General features: G+C 44.4%; 1 protein-coding gene across 1 annotated transcript; it reads left to right on the top strand.

The window, feature by feature from the left end:
• The first annotated feature begins 382 nt into the window (after window positions 1-382).
• On the top strand, window positions 383-20,736 carry ndor1 (NADPH dependent diflavin oxidoreductase 1). Its single transcript, XM_028602452.1, has 15 exons — window positions 383-508; window positions 2,132-2,271; window positions 3,832-3,909; window positions 4,210-4,307; window positions 4,404-4,502; window positions 7,239-7,340; window positions 7,490-7,693; window positions 9,317-9,444; window positions 16,676-16,887; window positions 17,282-17,389; window positions 17,550-17,664; window positions 18,528-18,674; window positions 18,791-18,909; window positions 19,774-19,868; window positions 20,269-20,736. The coding sequence occupies exons 2-15, from the start codon at window positions 2,137-2,139 to the stop codon at window positions 20,411-20,413; spliced, it is 1,785 nt and encodes a 594-aa protein (XP_028458253.1). The 5' UTR covers window positions 383-508; window positions 2,132-2,136; the 3' UTR covers window positions 20,414-20,736.
• Window positions 20,737-21,930: the final 1,194 nt, after the last annotated feature.

Here is a 21,930-nt window from a genome sequence, read left to right as displayed (position 1 = left end):
GTATTGTGGCATAGTATCAGGACTTCCTGGCTAGTGTCTGTCGCGCACGACTAGGGGCGAATGGCCGGATGATGGACCTATTTGGGAGAAAGTCCAGGGCTGTTTTTTTAGCCCCAGTCCGTCCCTGGGTGGAGCTAGTTTAACTACTTCAGTTAAGCAATTTAATCCAATAAAACAGTTGTTTTATATCTATGCTATATCTTAGCCTACTTACTCACTGCACTACTCTTCAAATGAAAATTGTTCATGATCTACCGCATTTTTTTTTTCATAGAAGGTGGATGTCGTAAGTAGAAGTTCCGAATCTCTGATTTTCCTTGTGCGGCTTTGAATGTAGCATCACCAACGCACGAACACGAGCCAATCATAACGTGAACTGGCTTGCCGTAAAGTGTAGCGTTGATGTTTAGAATCTTTGGTTTAGAATGAGGAGCTGTTTGCCTTGCTTGGTGGAGTTATTTGTTAATTTTATTAGCGTTCAAGGCTATTGTTGGAGAAGTTAGCAGCGGTAAGTGGCTTGTTTACTTGGTATTTGGTGATATAAGTGATTCATAGAAAAGAAAAATAAATCCGAACAAAAATAATTAACCATATGTTCCGGCCAGCTAACTAGCCTGCTAGCATCCAGCAACACAGTGAAGTCCAGTAACGTTACAAGACTAGCTAGCTAGTTATCCGGTTCTGGAGTAACTTAACGTCGTGAATATCGAGGTAGGAAACTGCATTATAAGAAACTTAACGTTAGTCTTATTAATGTAATTGTGATGTTTTCTGTAACGTTACAAGTAATGGACATATTTAGCTACTGGCCAAGGTTATGCTCCGAAGAAGACATCTTTGATTAAAGGAATGGCTAAAATAACAAATGAATACGTTTAAATTGAGCTTATTAAAAATAGATTGATCGCACCAGGTTCCCTATATGAACACTACGCTGGCAGAAAGTTAACATGATCTCATTACACGATGAAATGACGACCACATGCAAAGAAACACATGGTTACAAAGATATGACAATATTACAATAATAAAAAATATAATAGTATAATGACCATACAAATCCTATTAAACAGCACAGTTAGTTCCCAACAATTGGGCCATATGCTGTTATTAATTTGTTGTGCCTTATTACTATAAAGCATCACTAGATAGATATCAGTGCTTAGTGTTTCCTGTAGTTGTTTGAAATAACTGACTATAATCTGTGGATTTAGAGACCACTCCGTGTACATAAGAGATATGTAATTATTCATGTACATTCTCTTCTTGTATGTGGGACTTCATGCTCTTTATCTGTTTTGGTTTATTTGATCATTAGTGTTCTCAACTCCTTTCTAGTATTCTTTGTACTTTTCAAAGTCCATGTTCTGTGGAACCAGCTGCCTTTTAGATATCAGATGTGCTCCTTCAGATGTGTGTCTTTAAATCTAGGATAAAGACACATTTTTACTCTCTGGCCTTTTTAACACACGGCTCATTCTGTTATCATGTCTATATTTCTGTATTTTTAAATCACTGCATATTGTTATTGGGAAGCTTTTTTGTCAGATATTATGCTTTTTGGCCTTTTCCCTTTCCTTTATTGTGTTGTATATATTTTTGTGCACGTTATAGGTTTACAAAGTGAAAAAGCCCAAAGTCCACTGCAAAGGGACTTACCATCTCCAACAGAAAACACTGTTCACAAACTGCTCCAAACAGCTCTATTGTAGTCCAGCCTTTACTTCAGAGACAAACGTGGTCACTCTGTAACACACGTTATAATGCTCACCTAGCTGACAGCATGGCACGCCCTCATACTCGGCTTCTGACTGGCTAGTAGTCCTTACCTTGCTACTCCGCATGTGTGACTCCCAACAAAGATGGAATAGAAGTAAGAGGTCTCACTCTGTAGCTAAAACCGAGAGCTCAACACACAGGGTGAAAAGAGGAGCCGCAGCAATGTGCAGTACAACAAAAATATGGTGTTTTTTGAAAATTAAACCATGTAAACCTATTCTGGTATAACCTCTAAATACAATTATGAACCTGAAAATGAGCATAATATGAGCACTTTAAATATGCTCTAGAAATAAACTTTACTTACTTACTTCTAAAATAACCAATGATATTGTGACTTTGTTTCTCTCAGTCATAATGTCCAAGCCCACTCTGCTGGTCCTGTATGGGAGCCAAACCGGTACGGCCCAGGACACGGCCCAGAGGATTGGGCGGCAGACGCGGAGAAGGCACCTGCAGGTTCAGGTGCTACCTCTGGACAACTACGTCGTGGTAAGTAGGGTTTGGGCGATGTCTATCGCACGTGATGATGTCTACACTGTCCTATTAATTAATATTCAGCAACATTAAACAGTAAACATCCCTGACTCTATCGCTGCCACAACAACGTTTACCAAAATGGTTACACTTTACTTGACACAGATTTAGACAGATTTGAGAGAAATATGCCTTTTGTGTACATAGAAAAAGTCTTAGATCTTTGAGTTCAGCTCATGAAAACTGGGGGCAAAAACAAAAGTGTTGCGTTTATAATTTTACTAAATAGTTGTAAGCTAGTTGTATAAACGCTACCTTGGCCACAGGTCAGTTAGGTTATTGTAGAAAAGTGGGCGACTGAACGTAGCACCGCTGTCAGCCTCCTTTGCTGTTTGAATAAGGAGGCAGGTTGGTGGACGTATTTCGGCAAGGCAAGACCTCTTAAATCCAGTGTTTTAATCATTGCTCTGAACCCGTCTTTCTCAATGGTCTGTAGCGGGACCGGAGGTGGATGGTTATTGCGTTCATAATGTTGCTCCGCTGCATGCTTGAAGTGACATGTCTCTTCTCCTCTCTTGAGCACACGTTGTTCTGGTGTATCTCCGCTCTTTCTTCCTGGCGGTGAAAGTTTGTAAATGTAAAATTTTAGTGTTAGAAATTGTTTAAGTCACAAATTGTTGTGTGCTATGGTGTTTTATCCTGTTAAAGAGAGTTAGTTGTGGGTTATTAATTGTTGTGTTACAAAGTTACTACCATGAGTGAGAAGTGTACGCAGTTAACAGGGCTCCCGTTCTCAATTCACTCGCAGATTACTTCGGCCGTAGCGCGCTCTACAGCAATGCAATTACGGTGTATGAAAAATTCATATCGTACAGGAAATGAATACCGGTATAAACTGGTATACCGCACTACACTGATCAAATGTTAACCGATCATTTATCATTGACCGAAAGCAGGAAACGCGAGTCTCACTTCATCCGTCCGGGAGGCTCTGACATACTTTCTGCACTCCGTGTCCGCATACAGCTGTAGGCTTGTGGTTGATGTTGTGTGCGTTGTCGGACACATGCAGCCACTTTCCCGCAACCGCTTGCGGGACCGACACAAGTCTACAGCTGCCCGCGGCGTGTATGTCAAGGCCCGTATCCTGCCCCTCCACCTGCAGGTTGTCAGCTGTGTGTCTGCCTGGTTTTCGCTCAGACGGACGATTTAACTCGCCGGTCCTCATCGATATAGTTTCATGTGTCACGTAGCTCTCCACAAGCAGAAAAAAGAGGAGCTTAAAACTCAACTTGCTGGTTCAAAGTTAGGACTAACAAGATAATTAGCAGTTAAGAAAGATACAAAGATTGTATAGCCTATTTACAATAGACCTTTGTCACAGCAGACATATTGACATGTCATAGTAGGAAAAGCACATGTGTATTCAATTCAATTTCCAAAAGATGAGTTTTTTTATTCCTTTTTTTAGTTAACTTTAGCATGGGTTCATAAACTTATGAGCACCACTGTATGTTAAAGCCTACATAAATCCCATGAAACCCTCGTGTGTGTGTGTTTCCTCTCCTCAAACAGGCCAACTTGATCTCCGAGACTCTGGTTGTTTTTGTATGCGCCACCACTGGCCAAGGAGACCCTCCAGACAATATGAAGGTAATAAAACCGAAAATAGATAAAAGAGACATGCAGTTCAAAGGAACAATAGTATAATTCAGTTTTGTGGTGACCTGTCCCTTTAACTGTTCCCATAATCGGTGTGAAAAACCATACAGTGCATGTGAATATTGAGTGTTTGCAGTTTAAAATATCTTACATCATACAGTATAATGTTCAGATTTTCTTACTTTATACCAGAAAACACAGACAAATTGTTGAAATAAGATAACCCATACATTTGTATATGTCTGACCCTGTTCACTTGTGTTTTTCTGCCCATCTCTACTTTCTTCAAAGAACTTCTGGAGGTTTATCTTCAGGAAGTCTTTGCCTGTTGGCTCTCTGGGTCGCTTGGACTGTGCCGTAATGGGCCTGGGGGACTCCTCCTATCCTAAGTCAGTGCTTTTTCTGGTTTACAGCCCTTACAGTACGCATTAAGAATGACTCATGGCCTTAATAAACCAATAATTATCAACCACTTTCCCCCGTAGGTTCAATTTTGTGGCTAAGAAGCTTCACAAGCGACTCCTGCAGCTGGGTGCCAATATGCTGCTACCTGTCGGGCTGGCAGATGACCAACATGACCTGGGGTAAGAATTCAAATCAATTTCAATGTTATTTATAGTATTAAATCAAAACAAGAGTTATCTCAAGACACTTTACAGATAGAGTAGGTCTCGACCACACTCTTTAATTTACAAAAACCCATAAAAATCCCTCCAAGAACAATAAACACAAATACTGTTTTCATTTATTAATCAATTCCAATTGCTTTATCTTTGACAATATCGATCACAAATAAAAGGCAATTACAACTTAAGACATCTGAACGTTTCACTTAAAGGTGCTGTAGGTAGGATTGGGAAGATCCAGGACTTAGCCAAAAAATTTGAACATCGACAACTTCTCAGTCCCTCCCCCCTTTCCGCTAAAGCCCAAAACGGTCTCCTAAGCCCCTCCCCACACAAGGGAGAATGAATGCGTGTGCTTGAGCAGTGAGTGACACGCAGTTAAGGCACCCAGCAATTTTTGAATTCAAACATTACCAAAAACTCTGAGCAGGAGAGAGGGGATTTTGACATGACTGTTGTTTTAAGTGTGCGCCCTGTGTGCTCTGTGTCATCTTTGACCCAGCATTGAAATTTGACAAACAAATTAGTTCGGCTGTCAAATCTAGCTTTTTTTTATCTGAGGACTTGCTAACATAAAATCCTTCCTCTCTCGTGGAAGGTTATTCATGCTCTTATTTCCATATTGACTACTGCAATATCTGATATTCTGGGATTTGTCAATCACCTTTGTCACGTCTGCAGCTTGTACAGAATGAGGCTGCTAGATTGTTGACTGGTACCAGAAGGAGGGACCATATATTGGCTTCTCTTCACTGGTTACCATTCAAATATAGACTCAATTTTAAAGTAATGTTACTTGTTTTTAAGGCATTACATGGACTGGCCCCTTTGACCCGAACATGGACACCAGTTCCGACTGAAGAAGGAGTCCTTCCGGGATATGTTATGGTTGCAGGGTACCCGAAGGGCCCGAAGGGCTGCAGCCTCTGCCGTGAAAGAGGCAAAATCGGGTGTGGGAGAAGTTTGGAGAAGACATGGAGAAGGACTTTTTTCGGCACCAAAGTGTTTCTGGAAAACTGTTCGCCACCTCAGGAGGGGCGGGGAACCATCCAAGCTGTGTACAGTAAGGATGGGACACTGTTGACCTACACTGAGGAGGTAATAGGGCGGTGGAGGAGCACTTTGAGGAACTCCTGAATCCTTAATCGCCCTCTATGTTAGAGGCAGAGCTGGAGATATAGGGGTTGTCGATTTCCCGGCGGAAGTCACTGATGTAGTCAAACAACTACACAGTGGCAAAGCCCGGGGATTGATGAGATCCGTCCAGAAATGCTTCAAGGCTCTGGGTGTGGAGGGGTTGTCCTGGTTGACACGCCTCTTCAACATTGCGTGGAAGTTGGGACGGTGCCAAAGGAGTGGCAGACTGGGGTGGTGGTTCCTCTTTTTAAAAGGGGGACCAGAGGGTGTGTGCCAATTATAGGGGTATCACACTTCTCAGCCTCCCTGGTAAAGTCTACTCCAAGGTGCTGGAAAGGATAGTGAATATTCCTTGGAACAACGGACCAGCTCTTCATCGCAAGGATCCTCTATTTGAAGGCGTATGACCGGGTCCCCCGGGAGATACTGTGGGAGGTTTACCTGACCAAAGTGAGAGCTGTGTTGTAGTAAGTCGGACTCGTTTCAGGTGACAGGGCTGGCGCTTTGTCACCAATCCTGCAGCTTATTTATGGACAGGAATGAGGGCTGCGGGGTAGCAGTTTGTTGGGCTGGGGATCTACCAGATGATGTGGGATGGGACCATATACCTTCAGCACTCACTGGATCTCTTCACTGGTTACCATTCAAATAAATCGGAGGCCATGGTCTCAGCAGGAAAATGTGGAATGCTTGTTTTTAAGGCATTGCATGGATCTATCGCCCCTTTATATGAGCCAGAAGGCAAATTACTGATCTCCTCGTTCCTACCCTCACCTATGGTCTCCAGGTCCCATTGGATCATCTGAAATCAGTTCAGTCATCTTTTTGCGCCGAAAAGGAGCCAGTTGAGGTGGTTTCCCTAGGGAGGTGTTTCCAGCTGGGAGGAGGCCTCGGGGAAGACCCAGGACTAGGTGGAGGGATTATATCTCCAACCTGATGAAGTCGGAGCTGGTTAATGTTGCCTCCCCAGCGACCCGACACGGATAAGTTGTGGCGAAGATGGATGGATGGATGGATGGATAATTGCTGATCTCCTTACCCTACATCACTCCTCCAGGTCCCTTGGATCATCTAATCAGTTCCTTTTAGCTATTCCACAGTCTCAGATGAAAACAAAGGGTGATCGTGCCTATTCAGTTGTGGCCAGAGACTGGAATAAACTTCCCATTCATATTAGGTCCTCCCACACTGCCGAGATCGTTAAGTCTCATCATAAAACACACTTTTATTCTTTGGCGTTTGACTCCGTTTAGGGACTTTTGTACTGAAGTGTGTTTGTATCATGTTCATTGTGTCTATGTTTTATTGTCTTCCTTTGTTGTTTTTTTTATAACATAACTTTGTTCAGCTAAGATTGGTTTCAAATGTGCTCTATAAATAAATTGACATGACTTGACTACTGATGGAAATATACATTATCCGAAATTGATCAATCTTTCAGCAAAGTAGAGCGAGTCTGGAAGCGTGGGGAGGAATGGGGGAATGGCATGCAACAAATGTTCCTAGCTGGGATCCCACAGTGGGCGTTTTACTTACCCCAAAATCTGTTTGAACCAGGTCAGACGCTGTGATCGATCCGTGGCTCACATCATTTTGGGAGAAAGTGTTTGCCCTGTACCCATCTTTGGCCACTGTGATTCCAATGAGGGAAGATGAACCGTGAGTATGCTCTTGATTTGACACATCTCATTCTGTGGTTGTATATTTTGATTGAAAGTTTGTGTCCTTCAGAAACCTATTAACTCCTGTTTTGGGTTTACTGTTGATTCAAAGTCAGTTGGAATTGTTTTGCTTGATTTTTGGGGCAGGCTCCCGCCAACGTACACTTTCCACTTCCTGGATGACGTGAAAGAGAAGACAGATGACAGGCCGAGGATTCCCCTGGAGCAAACTGTCCCCTCCCAGTCCCATCCCTTTCCTGCCAGACTGGTGTCCAATAGGAGAGTCACAGACATATCGCACTTTCAGGATGTGAGGCACATCGAGTTTGATATCACTGGATCCAACCTTGAGTAAGTCATCTTGAGTCTCTTTCAGACGTGCACCCCTTTACATTAATCTGACAGCAGTTTAGCATTTCGGTCATTAAAGCTTCTACCCTCATAAGCATTTCAGAACCCACGCAGTTTGCGCTGCACTTGCAGCTGGGTTCAGTGCACATCTGCAGCAAAGTTCATCAACCAGGCTAAGGTTTGGGGGCAGCGGCAGCACTAACTCGCCGGCGGTGCCAGCGCTTGGCTCAATACAGCGACGCAGTGTCGTAGCACAGCGCTAGCCATTGGAAACAATTAGTTTCAGAGCGCATAGTCCGCACTGCCAGACCTACCTCCACAGTGCTGCAAAGGAGGGTCTGGCTAGTCCACACAGCATTCTGCGATGGGAGGAAAAACATGCTCTGGTTTATTGGCATTTCTTTAAACCAATCCCAATCGTCTTGGGCAGCGCTAAGCACTGGACGGAGCAATGGCGCCTCTGCTCGGGAAGGAACCTGTTTTGGTGCACGTAGGTAGGTGAGCTCTGGAAGTGTGTGATGAGAGTTTTACTCAAAAATAAGATGAACATAATTTACTTGTTCATTTGATAATTAAATTAGAATGCCAATACAAAGAAAGCGGAAGTTGAGGGACACCCAGCCAAAAATGAGGGACATCCGGCAGAACCTCCGGCAGCACCGGAGCTGTCCCGTAAGTGAACCGTCGTCGATATAGACTACAGAGCGGATTGTAGCTTCAGGCCACTAGGATCCTAAAAGAGGACACTGCCTTACCCCTATTTTCCACCGGGTGCGTCTGCGTTCTGGAGGCGCTGCGGGCCCCGCAAGCAATCACAGGCATTCAAGTCCATGCTTGATATTCCACCAGCCGCGCCACGGCACGTATCAGCAGCGTATCTCCGCTCCGCTGAAGTTACGCGCCACGTCTATTTCCACGCGAGCCTTGGGGCGTTCACTCACTCCTGTTATTTCTCTCTTTCTAATACTTATTGTTACAGTTTCACATATGCAATATTATTCTTATGGGTTCTGCCAGCATAGTGTTTGGACATGAATAATAATATTCACGCTGATCCAACATGTCATAAATTTCATGTTTACTGCTTATTGCCATCCCTACAACAAGTTTGTAGGCACCGTACCGCCAACAACAACCGGACTGGAGGTTTGCAGTACAGTAGTCTCGCCTTGCCAGACCCTCCTCCAAAGTGCGCTGAAGGAGGGTCTGGCTAGTCCACATAGCGTTCGGGCATGGGAGGAAAACGTGTCTGGTTTAATGGCATTTCTTTAAACCAATCAGAATCGTCATGGGCGGTGCTAAACTCCACACAGAGCCGCTGCAAAATAGTCGTGCAACAGAAAATTCAGATTGAACAGATAGTCTAGCTAGCTGTCTGGATTTACCCTGCAGAGATCTGAGGAGCAGTTAATCAGTCACAAATCCACCAAATTTAAAATTCCAACACAAAGAAGGCGGAAGGAAACGGAAAATCCATCCATCCGGCAGAATTTCCTGCAGCACCGGAGCAATCCCGGAAGTGGAATGCGAAGGATATATATATATAGAATTGTGGGGTCCACTTTTTTTTTTCTTCTTGAATGCAACATGAAAGTGGTAATTAGTTGTGGTAATGCTGTGTAGGTTTGCTGCTGGTGACGTGGTGATGATGCGTCCATGTAACTTTCCAGAGGATGTACAGCAATTCTGTCAACTGCTGAGATTAGATCCAGAGGCCAGGTTCACTCTCAGAGCCACAGACAACACTGCAGGTAGGCATGTGTCTGTCTGTCTGTCTGTCTGTCTGTCTGTCTGTCTGTCTGTCTGTGCGGTTTCACTGTGTGCATTATCCAAGACTTTTGGTTCATAGCAAATAAATAATTTAACAGAAGTTAGCCTGCGATTGAGTTTAGATGTAACCCTATATTCCAGATCCAGAAGTATTTTTATTTTTTTTTTAAGATTATTTTTGGGGCTTTTCTGCCTTTAATTGACAGGGCAGCTAGGTGAGAAAGGGAGGAGAGAAGGGGAAGACATGCAGGAAATCGTCACAGGTTGGATTCGAACCCTGGACCTCTGCGTCGAGTCATAAACCTCTCAGTACACGTGTGCCTGCTCTACCCACTGAACCAACCCGGCCACTAATCTGCTCTTCATTAACACCCCTGTAACCTTTTTTGTAGTTGAGCCTACTGTTCAATAGGAAATAAATAAGACATTATGACATCATTATATCAATACATTGATACAATACACTGCCTGATCACAGCCGGTGTGGCCGGACAGATTGGATACATGGGCACCGAATTCAAAATAGCTCCGCTTTGCTGCATTTTATATTTATATTTATATATATATATATATATATATATATATATATATATATATATATATATATATATATATATATACACACACAGTGAGGAAAGTAAGTATTTGAACACCCTGCTATTTTGCAAGTTCTCCCACTTAGAAATCATGGAGGGGCCTGAAATTGTCATCGTAGGTGCATGTCCACTGTGAGAGACATAATCTAAAAAGAAAAATCCAGAAATCACAATGTATGATTTTTTTAACTATTTATTTGTATGATAGAGCTGCAAATAAGTATTTAAACACTTGTCTATCAGCTAGAATTCTGACCCTCAAAGACCTGTTAGTCTGCCTTTAAAATGTCCACCTCCATTCCATTTATTATCCTAAATTAGATGCACCTGTTTGAGGTCGTTAGCTGCATAAAGACACCTGTCCACCCCATACAATCAGTAAGAATCCAACTACTAACATGGCCAAGACCAAAGAGCTGTCCAAAGACACTAGAGACAAAATTGTACACCTCCACAAGGCTGGAAAGGGCTACGGGGAAATTGCCAAGCAGCTTTGTGAAAAAAGGTCCACTGTTGGAGCAATCATTAGAAAATGGAAGAAGCTAAACATGACTGTCAATCTCCCTCGGACTACATGCAAGATCTCACCTCGTGGGGTCTCAATGATCCTAAGAAAGGTGAGAAATCAGTCCAGAACTACACGGGAGGAGCTGGTCAATGACCTGAAAAGAGCTGGGACCAACGTTTCCAAGGTTACTGTTGGTAATACACTAAGACGTCATGGTTTGAAATCATGCATGGCACAGAAGGTTCCCCTGTTTAAACCAGCACATGTCAAGGCCCGTCTTAAGTTTGCCAATGACCATTTGGATGATCCAGAGGAGTCATGGGAGAAAGTCATGTGGTCAGATGAGACCAAAATAGAACTTTTTGGTCATAATTCCACTAACCGTGTTTGGAGGAAGAAGAATGATGAGTACCATCCCAAGAACACCATCCCTACTGTGAAGCATGGGGGTGGTAGCATCATGCTTTGGGAGAGTTTTTCTGCACATGGGACAGGGCGACTGCACTGTATTAAGGAGAGTATGACCGGGGCCATGTATTGCGAGATTTTGGGGAACAACCTCCTTCCCTCAGTTAGAGCATTGAAGATGGGTCGAGGCTGGGTCTTCCAACATGACAATGACCCGAAGCACACAGCCAGGATAACAAAGGAGTGGCTCTGTAAGAAGCACATCAAGACCTAAACCCAATAGAGAATCTTTGGAGGGAGCTCAAACTCCGTGTTTCTCAGCGACAGCCCAGAAACCTGACTGATCTAGAGAAGATCTGTGTGGAGGAGTGGGCCAAAATCCCTCCTCCAGTGTGTGCAAACCTGGTGAAAAACTACAGGAAACGTTTGACCTCTGTACTTGCAAACAAAGGCTACTGTACCAAATATTAACATTGATTTTCTCAGGTGTTCAAATACTTATTTGCAGCTGTATCATACAAATAAATAGTTAAAAAATCATATATTGTGATTTTTGTTTTTTAGATTGTCTCTCACAGTGGACATGCACCTACGATGACAATTTCAGACCCCTCCATGATTTCTAAGTGGGAGAACTTGCAAAATAGCAGGGTGTTCAAATACTTATTTTCCTCACTGTATATATGTATGTGTGTGTGTGTGTGTGTGTGTATATATATATATATATATATATATATATATATATATATATATATATATATATATATATACACACACACATTTTATCAGAGGTGTCAAAAGTATTCACATTCATTACTCAAGTAGAAGTATAGATACTAGGGTTTGAAAAGACTTGTAGAAGTTGAAGTATCAACTCAAGCTTTTTACTTAAGTAAAAGTGTAAAAGTACTGGTTTCAAAACTACTTAAAGTATAAAAGTAAAAGTAATGTAAGGCAGAGATCTTCAACAGGGGGTCCTCAGAGTCATTGCAGGGTGGCCTCTGAATTATTGTACATTTTTGAGTCTTTAAAATAAAATGCCTTAACATAATTCCAACATTATTAGCAAATATAAATTCCCACTGATGATAGGCTTACTGGCCTATAGGTAAGGTAGTCACTAAGATATCAGCCCACAGATACAGTTAATCCTAGATTTGCTGTGCCACATACAGTATGTCACATACAGTATGTAACATTAAAATATGATTTATAAAATCATGCCAACAATTAAGAGAGTGAAGAGAGGGGCAGAGCTGTCAGTTGGGTCAGAGGGTGGGGGAAGACTCTGGACAGACCTGGTAAGCCCAAACGTGTAGTGCGGGTAAATTGGGAACGTCTGGAGGAGGCCCCTGTCCGACAGACTTTCAACTCACACCTCCGGCGGAGCTTTTCGTGCATCCCTGTGGAGGCTGGGGGCATTGAACCCGAGTGGACAATGTTCAAAGTTTCCATTGCTGAAGCTGCGGCGAGGAGCTGTGGTCTTAGGGTCTTAGGTGCCTCAAGGGGCGGTAACCCACGAACACCGTGGTGGACACCGGTGGTCAGGGAAGCCGTCCGACTGAAGAAGGAGTCTTTCCGGGATATGTTATCCCGGAGGACTCCGGAGGCAGTTGCAGGGTACCGAAGGGCCCGAAGGGCTGCAGCCTCTGCCGTGAAAGAGGCAAAGCAGCGGGTGTGGGAGAAGTTTGGAGAAGACATGGAGAAGGACTTTCGGTCGGCACCAAAGTGCTTCTGGAAAACTGTTCGCCACCTCAGGAGGGGGAAGGGGAACCATCCAAGCTGTGTACAGTAAGGATGGGACACTGTTGACCTCAACTGAGGAGGTAATAGGGCGGTGGAAGGAGCACTTTGAGGAACTCCTGAATCCGACTAATACGCCCTCTATGTTAGAGGCAGAGCTGGAGGATAATGGGGGATTGTCGTCGATTTCCCAGGCGGAAGTCACTGATGTAGTCAAACAACTACACAGTGGCAAAGCCCCGGGATTGATGAGATCCGTCCAGAAATGCTCAAGGCTCTGGGTGTGGAGGGGCTGTCCTGGTTGACACGCCTCTTCAACATTGCGTGGAAGTCTGGGGACGGTGCCAAAGGAGTGGCAGACTGGGGTGGTGGTTCCCCTTTTTAAAAAGGGGGACCAGAGGGTGTGTGCCAATTATAGGGGTATCACACTTCTCAGCCTCCCTGGTAAAGTCTACTCCAAGGTGCTGGAAAGGAGGGTTCGGCCGATAGTCGAACCTCGGGTTGAGGAGGAACAATGCGGATTCCGTCCTGGTCGTGGAACAACGGACCAGCTCTTCACTCACGCAAGGATCCTGGAGGGAGCCTGGGAGTATGCCCAACCGGTCTACATGTGTTTTGTGGATTTGGAGAAGGCGTATGACCGGGTCCCCCGGGAGATACTGTGGGAGGTGCTGCGGGAGTATGGGGTGAGGGGGTCTCTACTCAGGGCCATCCAATCTCTGTATGACCAAAGTGAGAGCTGTGTCCGGGTTCTCGGTAGTAAGTCGGACTCGTTTCAGGTGAGGGTTGGCCTCCGCCAGGGCTGCGCTTTGTCACCAATCCTGTTTGTAATATTTATGGACAGGATATCGAGGTGTAGTCGGGGTGGGGAGGGGTTGCAGTTTGGTGGGCTGGGGATCTCATCGCTGCTCTTTGCAGATGATGTGGTCCTGATGGCATCATCGGCCTGCGACCTTCAGCACTCACTGGATCGGTTCGCAACCGAGTGTGAAGCGGTTGGGATGAGGATCAGCACCTCTAAATCTGAGGCCATGGTTCTCAGCAGGAAACTGATGGAATACCTTCTCCGGGTAGGGAATGAGTCCTTACCCCAAGTGAAGGAGTTCAAGTACCTTGGGGTTTTGTTCGCGAGTGAGGGGACAATGGAGCGGGAGATTGGTCGGAGAATCGGCGCAGCGGGTGCGGTATTGCATTCAATCTATCGCACCGTTGTGACGAAAAGAGAGCTTAGCCAGAAGGCAAAGCTCTCGATCTACCGGTCAGTTTTCGTTCCTACCCTCACCTATGGGCATGAAGGCTGGGTCATGACCGAAAGAACGAGATCCAGGGTACAAGCGGCCGAAATGGGTTTCCTCAGGAGGGTGGCTGGCTTAGAGATAGGGTGAGAAGCTCAGTCATCCGTGAGGAGCTCGGAGTAGAGCCGCTGCTCCTTTGCGTCGAAAGGAGCCTGTTGAGGTGGTTTGGGCATCTGGTAAGGATGCCCCCTGGGCGCCTCCCTAGGGAGGTGTTCCAGGCCACGTCCAGCTGGGAGGAGGCCTCGGGGAAGACCCAGGACTAGGTGGAGGGATTATATCTCCAACCTGGCCTGGGAACGCCTCGGGATCCCCCAGTCGGAGCTGGTTAATGTTGCTCGGGAAAGGGAAGTTTGGGGTCCCCTGCTGGAGCTGCTCCCCCCGCGACCCGACACCGGATAAGCGGACGAAGATGGATGGATGGATGGATGCCAACAATTAATATTTTAATAGCTTATGAAAAAAGGTATGTAAGAAGGCTTTAGGTTACCCTAACAGTTATTGTAGGCCCAGTTTAATATGCAACTTAATTTCATACAATATGTAGTAGGGGGTCCCTGCTACATCTCACTTTAAGTTAAGGGATCCTTGGCTTAAAAAACGTTCAAGACCCCTGATGTAAGGGGGGGAAATGCCATTAAGGACAACAGCTTAACTCTAAAACGGGACAAAATCATATGACTATAATAATGTTACAGTATATTAAAATAATACCTGCAAACTCAGAAGGGCTGAAAAAGGTGACACGTAGGCTACATCTCTTCTGTGTTTTTCAGACAACGGCAGCTACAGTCTGGTGTCAGACTCCTCTCCAGTGAAATATAGACACACTTTTACACTGTTTAGCTCTCAGCATTTTATCATGTTTACTCCATCTTCTAGCTAACGCTAGGCTAACCTGCTTCCAACTGTAGTGTTGACTAGCGTCCCGTGCGGCGATGTTCAGTTCCCTCTAACGTCCGTTTTCTGAGCATCGCGCAGGCACCTAAGGCACCGAAATCCGTGTTGCTATTCGGTCCGGTAGATAGCGGTCGTTAAGGCACCGGTGGCGTATTAGCACCGGGTCTGTACAGGTGTTATGGATCGCGTACAAACCAATAGGGTGTCGGAATAGCTATGTTTATACTTCTCATCCAACCAGAATCAAATTCACTCTCTCCGGATGGAGCGATTTGGATAGGTTTTTTGTGTGTGTTTTTTTGAACGATGACTGACGAGCTGGAATGAAAACAAGCCGAACTGAAATATGAGTAACGAGGCTATTTTTAGAATGTAAGGAGTAGAAAGTACAGATAATTGCGTGAAAATGTAAGGAGTAGAAGTAAAAGGTATGCTGTAAAATAATTACTCCAGTAAAGTATAGATACCCAAAATTTCTACTTAAGTAAGGTAACGAAGTATTTGTACTTCGTTACTTGACACCTCTGCATTTTATATATATTTTGTTAAAGGTCCAGTGTGTAACGTGTTTAGTTGTTCATTATCAAAATCTGTGTTGCCCGTTTACAAACTTGTCCTTTTTCATGAATATTTACCTCCACCATCAATTCCAAGTATTCCTTTGGCTTGAAATTTTACGTTTGCATTCGCATGAACTGGGGTAGACGCTCCATATTCATGCTCCATCTTGAAATATGTTAGCCCGTAAGGGACATACAGGACATAGGCTACTGCTCCGCCTTTCGCTGTCACATGATAAACTCACAGCTAATGGGTATTAGGGCTTTGACTCCAAACTGCGCCCTGCGCTGTGCGCCACCTGGTGGAGAGCTACCTAGACATCGCTGCTGTGCCTCGCCGCTCCTTCTTTGAGCTGCTGTCTACCTTTGCCACCAATGACTTGGAGCGGGAAAAGCTGATCGAGTTGAGCTCAGCGGCGGGCCAGGACGAGCTGCACAGCTACTGCAACCGCCCCCGACGCACCGCGCTGGAGGTGATGGCTCAGGGTTAGAGTCGGTGCTGGCTGGGAGTTCACTCTAGCCCAGGGAAAAAATATATCACACTCTTCCAATTCAAACCTTGCCTTTTTGATTTAGCTTTTTACTTTATTTTATTCGAATATCATTCGAATAATTAAAAAAATAATGAAATTTGAACGAATATTAGGCAGCCCTTAATATTTGAACCTGTTATAGGCATTATTTTTTGTAAATGTGTTTTCGTGTAAAAGTTTTCAATTCAGATTCTGAGGCTTTTTCACGCATTTCAAAATGTAACTACACGTAGCGGCGACTCACATCTCTCAGCCGTGGCGTGGTAGTGTAGCGTTCCCCCCTAATTCTCAAAGAAGGCTGGCTGGCCAGGGCCGGGCCAGGCCAGCTCAGCGGCGTTTTTTCCCGTCGCGTGGTGCCGCTGTCTCCTACCTACACCGTCGCCACACGATACAAGCCTTCCGTGATCGCGCACCCTCCCCCACGCAGTTGCTAGTAGCCAAGGAGGACACGGAGGATTAAAAAAAATGACATGACAGACTCCTCAGAAGAGGTCATTATCTTCACTTGAGATTCTGCGCGCAAAAGTCGCCGGATGACACAATCTTCTGAACTTAAGAAACACACACACAAAGAAGGCCCAAGGGAACCGACATCCAGACGAAAAGGACATCCGGCGAAATGTTGTGGATGTAGACTAATGGTGAAATGACTTTGAACCTCTGTCCTCTCAGTTCCAGCCAGGCTTCCTCAGCCCTGCGCTGTGCGCCACCTGGTGGAGAGCTACCTAGACATCGCTGCTGTGCCTCGCCGCTCCTTCTTTGAGCTGCTGTCTACCTTTGCCACCAATGACTTGGAGCGGGAAAAGCTGATCGAGTTGAGCTCAGCGGCGGGCCAGGACGAGCTGCACAGCTACTGCAACCGCCCCCGACGCACCGCGCTGGAGGTGATGGCTCAGGGTTAGAGTCGGTGCTGGGCTGGGAGTTCACTCTAGCCCAGGGAAAAAATATATCACACTCTTCCAATTCAAACCTTGCCTTTTTGATTTAGCTTTTTACTTTATTTTAAAGCCCCTGTGTGTAGGATTTCATGTGCTTATAACATCTTTTTAATTACTTTGATAGCATACATACATTTTGTTTGTAGAAAAATGAGGCAATCCTCCTGAAAATATGTAGTCAAAGGGTTGCTTTTAGCACATTCATCTCCATAAGATCATTGCTGTCTTCCTCAGTCTTTTTTGTTGCTTCCAGTAGGAGACCCATTCTACACAGAGAGGCTTTTAACATGTCCTTTGACCTGCTGTGTGACTGTGTTGTGTTGTGCTCTTGCTGCTGCAGGTCCTGGCAGATTTCCCCCACACTACAGCAGAACTCAAAGTAGACTATCTGCTAGATCTGTTCCCTGATATCCAGCCCCGCTCATTCTCCATCGCCTCCTCTCTCCAGGTAGCTCATCCTTTAGGACAACTATTTATACGCTATAGAGAAATCTGCTGTGTGTGTCAGTTGGATGTTTCAGGCAAAGCTGTAAATTGCATTCAATCAGTAGACTGAAATCACAGTGTGAAACCTTGACTTATTGTAGAAAATCCATCTCTCTGCACAGGCTCACCCACACAGGCTTCAGATCCTGGTAGCTGTGGTTAGTTACAAAACCAAGATGTATAAACCGCGAAGAGGCCTCTGCTCCACCTGGTTAGCCTCCCTGGACCCTGCACAAGGTCTCTCACCACACTTTACAAGTGCTAAGATCGTGTGATTAAAACAATGTAAAAGAATATGATTTGTTATCTTACAAGTAAACCAAAGTTCCAAAGTGCTTCACTGTTATAAAAAATGCCCAACAACACTCAGCATAAAACACATATACAATTCATAAATTGAAAACAGATACTTAACAAAAAAAGCCATATGACAAACAAAACCGAATAACCCCATAAGGGAGTGTCTCGGCACACTTGAGCAACAGTGATTAATGATCGCCGATTAAACGGAAGGAAAGTGCTGATGAAAACATATCTGTTCTTGATTAAGATTCAGACCAAAAGATTAAAACAGATGGCAACAACAATCTTTGAACTCATTCCAGTAACAAATAACAAGCTACGATGTAAGTTTTTGGGCAATTGCGCGCCTTCAATTTACGTCCACTAAAAGTGCTCGTTTTGCCACTGACAGACTCAGATTATTATTCCAAGTGTCTGACAACATTATGAAAAGGTCACCTACAGAGGTAGACCTTTTAGTTAAAGAGTAAGATATTTTTGTTTAACAAGAAACAGCCCCAAAATCGCTACATTGAGACATAAAATATGATCAAATATATTCTCAAAAATGGGGAATTAGTGATAGAAACCCATCTCCTAATAAAAGCCATGTTTCAAATAAATGCTCGGGATGCCCTGCAACTGATGAAAATAAACTATTAATAGAAATAATCTTTTTTGAAAGCAGACATGTCCTAATTAAAAACTGTAATCCTCACCAAGTCCTACAGTTTATAAAAAATAATATCACAGAACTTGTAAAAAAGTAATTTAAAGCCATGTCCTGTTTTTTTGTGTCGTATTAAATGGTGTTACAGGGGAGGTGTGTGTGCCTCTGTGGGTGAAGAAGGGAACTATGAGGTTCCCTAAAGAGAAGGACACCCCTGTGATAATGGTTGGACCCGGAACAGGAGTGGCACCCTTCAGGTCGGCTTTACAAGAGAGGATTGCTGAGGGGAAAGACGGTGAGATCTTTACCTCTCTGACTTTATCTCTCTTATTCTCTGAATAAATGACCTCACTTGACATCAGTCCACAGCTGTGACATGACACACCTCCTCCTTGTCTTCCTGCTGTTTAGCCAACTTCCTGTTCTTTGGCTGTCGCTCTGAGCGGAAAGACTTCTACTTCAGGACAGAGTGGGAGGAGATGATGAAGACCGGACGCCTTAACCTCTTCACTGCCTTCTCACGGGACCAGGTCACACACGCTCACCCAATATTCCCGTTAATGATCACAGGAAATCACAGAAAGTCAACCTGGCACTTTATTCTTCCTTGGAAAAGTTAACTAATTAACTTTAAAGTAGTCTGGCTTTGCCAGACCATCCACACGCTGCGGAGAGGAGGAGGGTCTGGCTAGTCCACACAGCATTCTGCGATGGGAGTAAAACGTGCTCTGGTTTATTGGCATTTCTTTAAACCAATCACATTATCATCTGAGGAGAAGTCAACCATAATCCTCATAAATCCACCGGAGTTTAAGATTACATCACTATGAAAGATGAAGGAAACGACATCGGCGAAAATACATACATCCAGCAATCCCGGAAGTGGAACGTCAAGGATATAGACTCACTTTAAAGCAACACAAGACAATGAACTTTGAACTTTAGTTATAATGTCATACGTTTATTTAATTTCATTTAACAATCCTGGCATGTGGCTTGTGCGTGCTTATCCTTCGTTCCATTTACATTTTGAGGTCAGAACTAGGAATGACGTCGCACCGAAGTTGATCGCGTGCCAGTAATAAGTCCTAAAACCAATATGTTTGGGGGGTGGTTAGTCATACCCGTTGATAACAACATTATGTGGTATTTTAGCAACATGTCAACAGATAAAACATGGACAGTACTAGGACTGTTGGAACGAATACCGAAAGTCGAATATAATTTGAATTGTAAAAAATCAATACTATTCGAATGCTGAAATTACTATTCAAATGTGACTTTTTTTTTATAAATAAATAAATAGATTTCAAAAAGAGAAATTAGCGTTGCGATCGGAGAAGATGGTGAGCATTTCAACCCGTGGCTAATTCTGAAAGGCTTGTGTATTCCAGGAGGAGAAAGTGTATGTGCAGCACCGTGTGAGGGAGAACGCTGAGCTCATGTGGGACCTGATTGCTAATAGAAGTGCCTGCTTTTACATCGCTGGGTGAGTCCAAGGCACCAAAACTAAAACGTCTCCTTTCTTCACATCTGGGTATTCAGGATAGCTTCACAATTTTCACAATTGTCTCCTTGTTTTATGCTTATGTGTTGTATTGTTGTAGCGTATCTATTGTTTTGAGCCATCAACCTGCTAGGGACTGCAGATGAAAATGAGCCTGCACGGCTAAATCTGGCACATTTACATGTTGGACTCTGCTCATGTTGATTAATGGGCATTGTCCCTTTTTTAAATTAAGAAATCTAAAAAACAAAAATCTAGAAGTCGCCTGTTTGCTGTGTGTGTGTGTGTGTGTGTGTGTGTGTGTGTGTTAGGGACCGGTGAAACAATGAGTGGCTGTAAATCTACAGTGATATCCTTGTTTATTTTTCTTCCTTCTGTGTAGTAATGCTAAAGAAATGCCAACCGGTGTGTGTGACGCTCTGAAAGAGGTGTTCCAGCAGCAGGGAGGCATGTCGGCCGAGGACGCCGAGCAGATGCTGGCCGCCATGGAGAGGACGGGCCGATTCCAGAGCGAGACCTGGTCCTGAGAGCACTCCTCCGAGCAGGTGTGAAGCCACGGTGACTGCATGACGCAATCCCTGCTGTGGATTCATCCATCACTCAACATCCTAACCTCCTAACCCTTTGGAGGCGGGGATGGCTGATGTCTCTGCTCCTTTGATTGGTCACTTTGAATACTTACCAGGACCTTTTGATTGGCTGTTTGGTTTGATCACTGACACAGTCGCAACCAAGCAGTGGCCTGAGAGAACAACCATTTGTTGTTGTTGTTGTTGTTGTTGTTGTTCATATGTACCATCATTTTGTAGAGCTTGAAGTAAAATGAAAAAAACATTGACTTGACAGTTAACTCACACTTAAAAAAAAGAGAGTAATGTTAATGGCTGACAGCTTCGTTACAATTGTAAACTACATGGTCCATGTATGCCACTACACGGTTTACTTGTGTTAAGGGTATTATAGGGGTTGCTGTTCCTAGCCAGAAACTGGGGGTGTTTAGACTGCACTTCAGTGCTTGCTGAACTGCATTTGTGCACGTGGAGCAGAACGGCTCCCTCGCAAGGATAGTTCTCTGCTCGTGGATACTGTTCCGTGCGCTCGGATCACGTGTACGAGCCCGGTATTATGTGCGCGGGTTTTGAGACTTATACCCCGTTTACATGTATGTGGTTATTTTTACAAACGGAGACATTTCCCTTCGTTTACACGCAAACGGAGAATTTGACTCTGAAACAGTCTTTCTAAAAACTCCGGCCAGAGTGGAGATCTTGGAAAACTTTGTTTGCACGTTTGCATGTAAACTGAGACAAACGGAGGTTAAGGCAGCCGAGAAAGAGAAAGAGGAAGTGATTCGTTGCTATTTTCGGGATTCCGATTGGCTAACGTGGGCTTGGGCTTCTCTTTACAACGCCACCTACAGGTTTGGCGTGCTCTTGACTGCATTGGCGGCACATATACATGGGTACAACTTAACCTGAAAACTCAGTTTTGAAAACGGAGAGGTTGAAATGTCAGTTTATGAAAATAACCGGCCACGTGTAAACGTAGTATAATTAAACGCCTCAGGTGCTGCAGGTAACAGCCCAGCCTCTCAGGCTGCGTTTAGAACAAGCAGCCCTGCTGGGGGAAAAAAAAATGCAAGGTAGGCATGAAGGGTTTTTACACCTTTGTTTTTTTAGGGCAGGTTTGCTGAGAGGAAGCCTCTTTTTGCAGGAAAGCCCTGATCACACAGTTACCCATTCATACCTGGAAGCTGCCCAGTACAACCAGTCTGTGGTAACATGCTCGCTTCTCTAACCTTTAAGCCACCACTGCCCAAGTATGATCACTTTCCACAAAATCCTGTCTGAGTATAACAAACTGTTAAATTTTTTTATATATTTGACTTTGAACTGCGTGTCTGCTCCTATAGATGATCTGCTGCCAGTTGCGTGACTGGAGCGTGTAGCTGGTACCTCACGAGGGGCTCTTTTTTCCCGCTCTGCTAGCTTTACCTGCTGGGTGCTTGTTTGTGTTTTTTGCCAGAGATGCTCTTGTCTCTGAT

This window comes from Perca flavescens, chromosome 16 (genome assembly GCF_004354835.1).
Source record: "Perca flavescens isolate YP-PL-M2 chromosome 16, PFLA_1.0, whole genome shotgun sequence".
NCBI lineage: Eukaryota > Metazoa > Chordata > Actinopteri > Perciformes > Percidae > Perca > Perca flavescens.
This window is presented reverse-complemented; position numbering and strand designations above follow the sequence as displayed.

Coding starts and splice junctions, on each gene's coding strand:
- ndor1 (XM_028602452.1), top strand. CDS start 2,137: ATGTCCAAGCCCACTCTGCTGGTCCTGTATGGGAGCCAAACCGGTACG. Junction 4,503..7,238: donor GATGACCAACATGACCTGGG/GTAAGAATTCAA, acceptor TGTTTGAACCAG/GTCAGACGCTGTGATCGATC. Junction 7,694..9,316: donor ATCACTGGATCCAACCTTGA/GTAAGTCATCTT, acceptor AATGCTGTGTAG/GTTTGCTGCTGGTGACGTGG.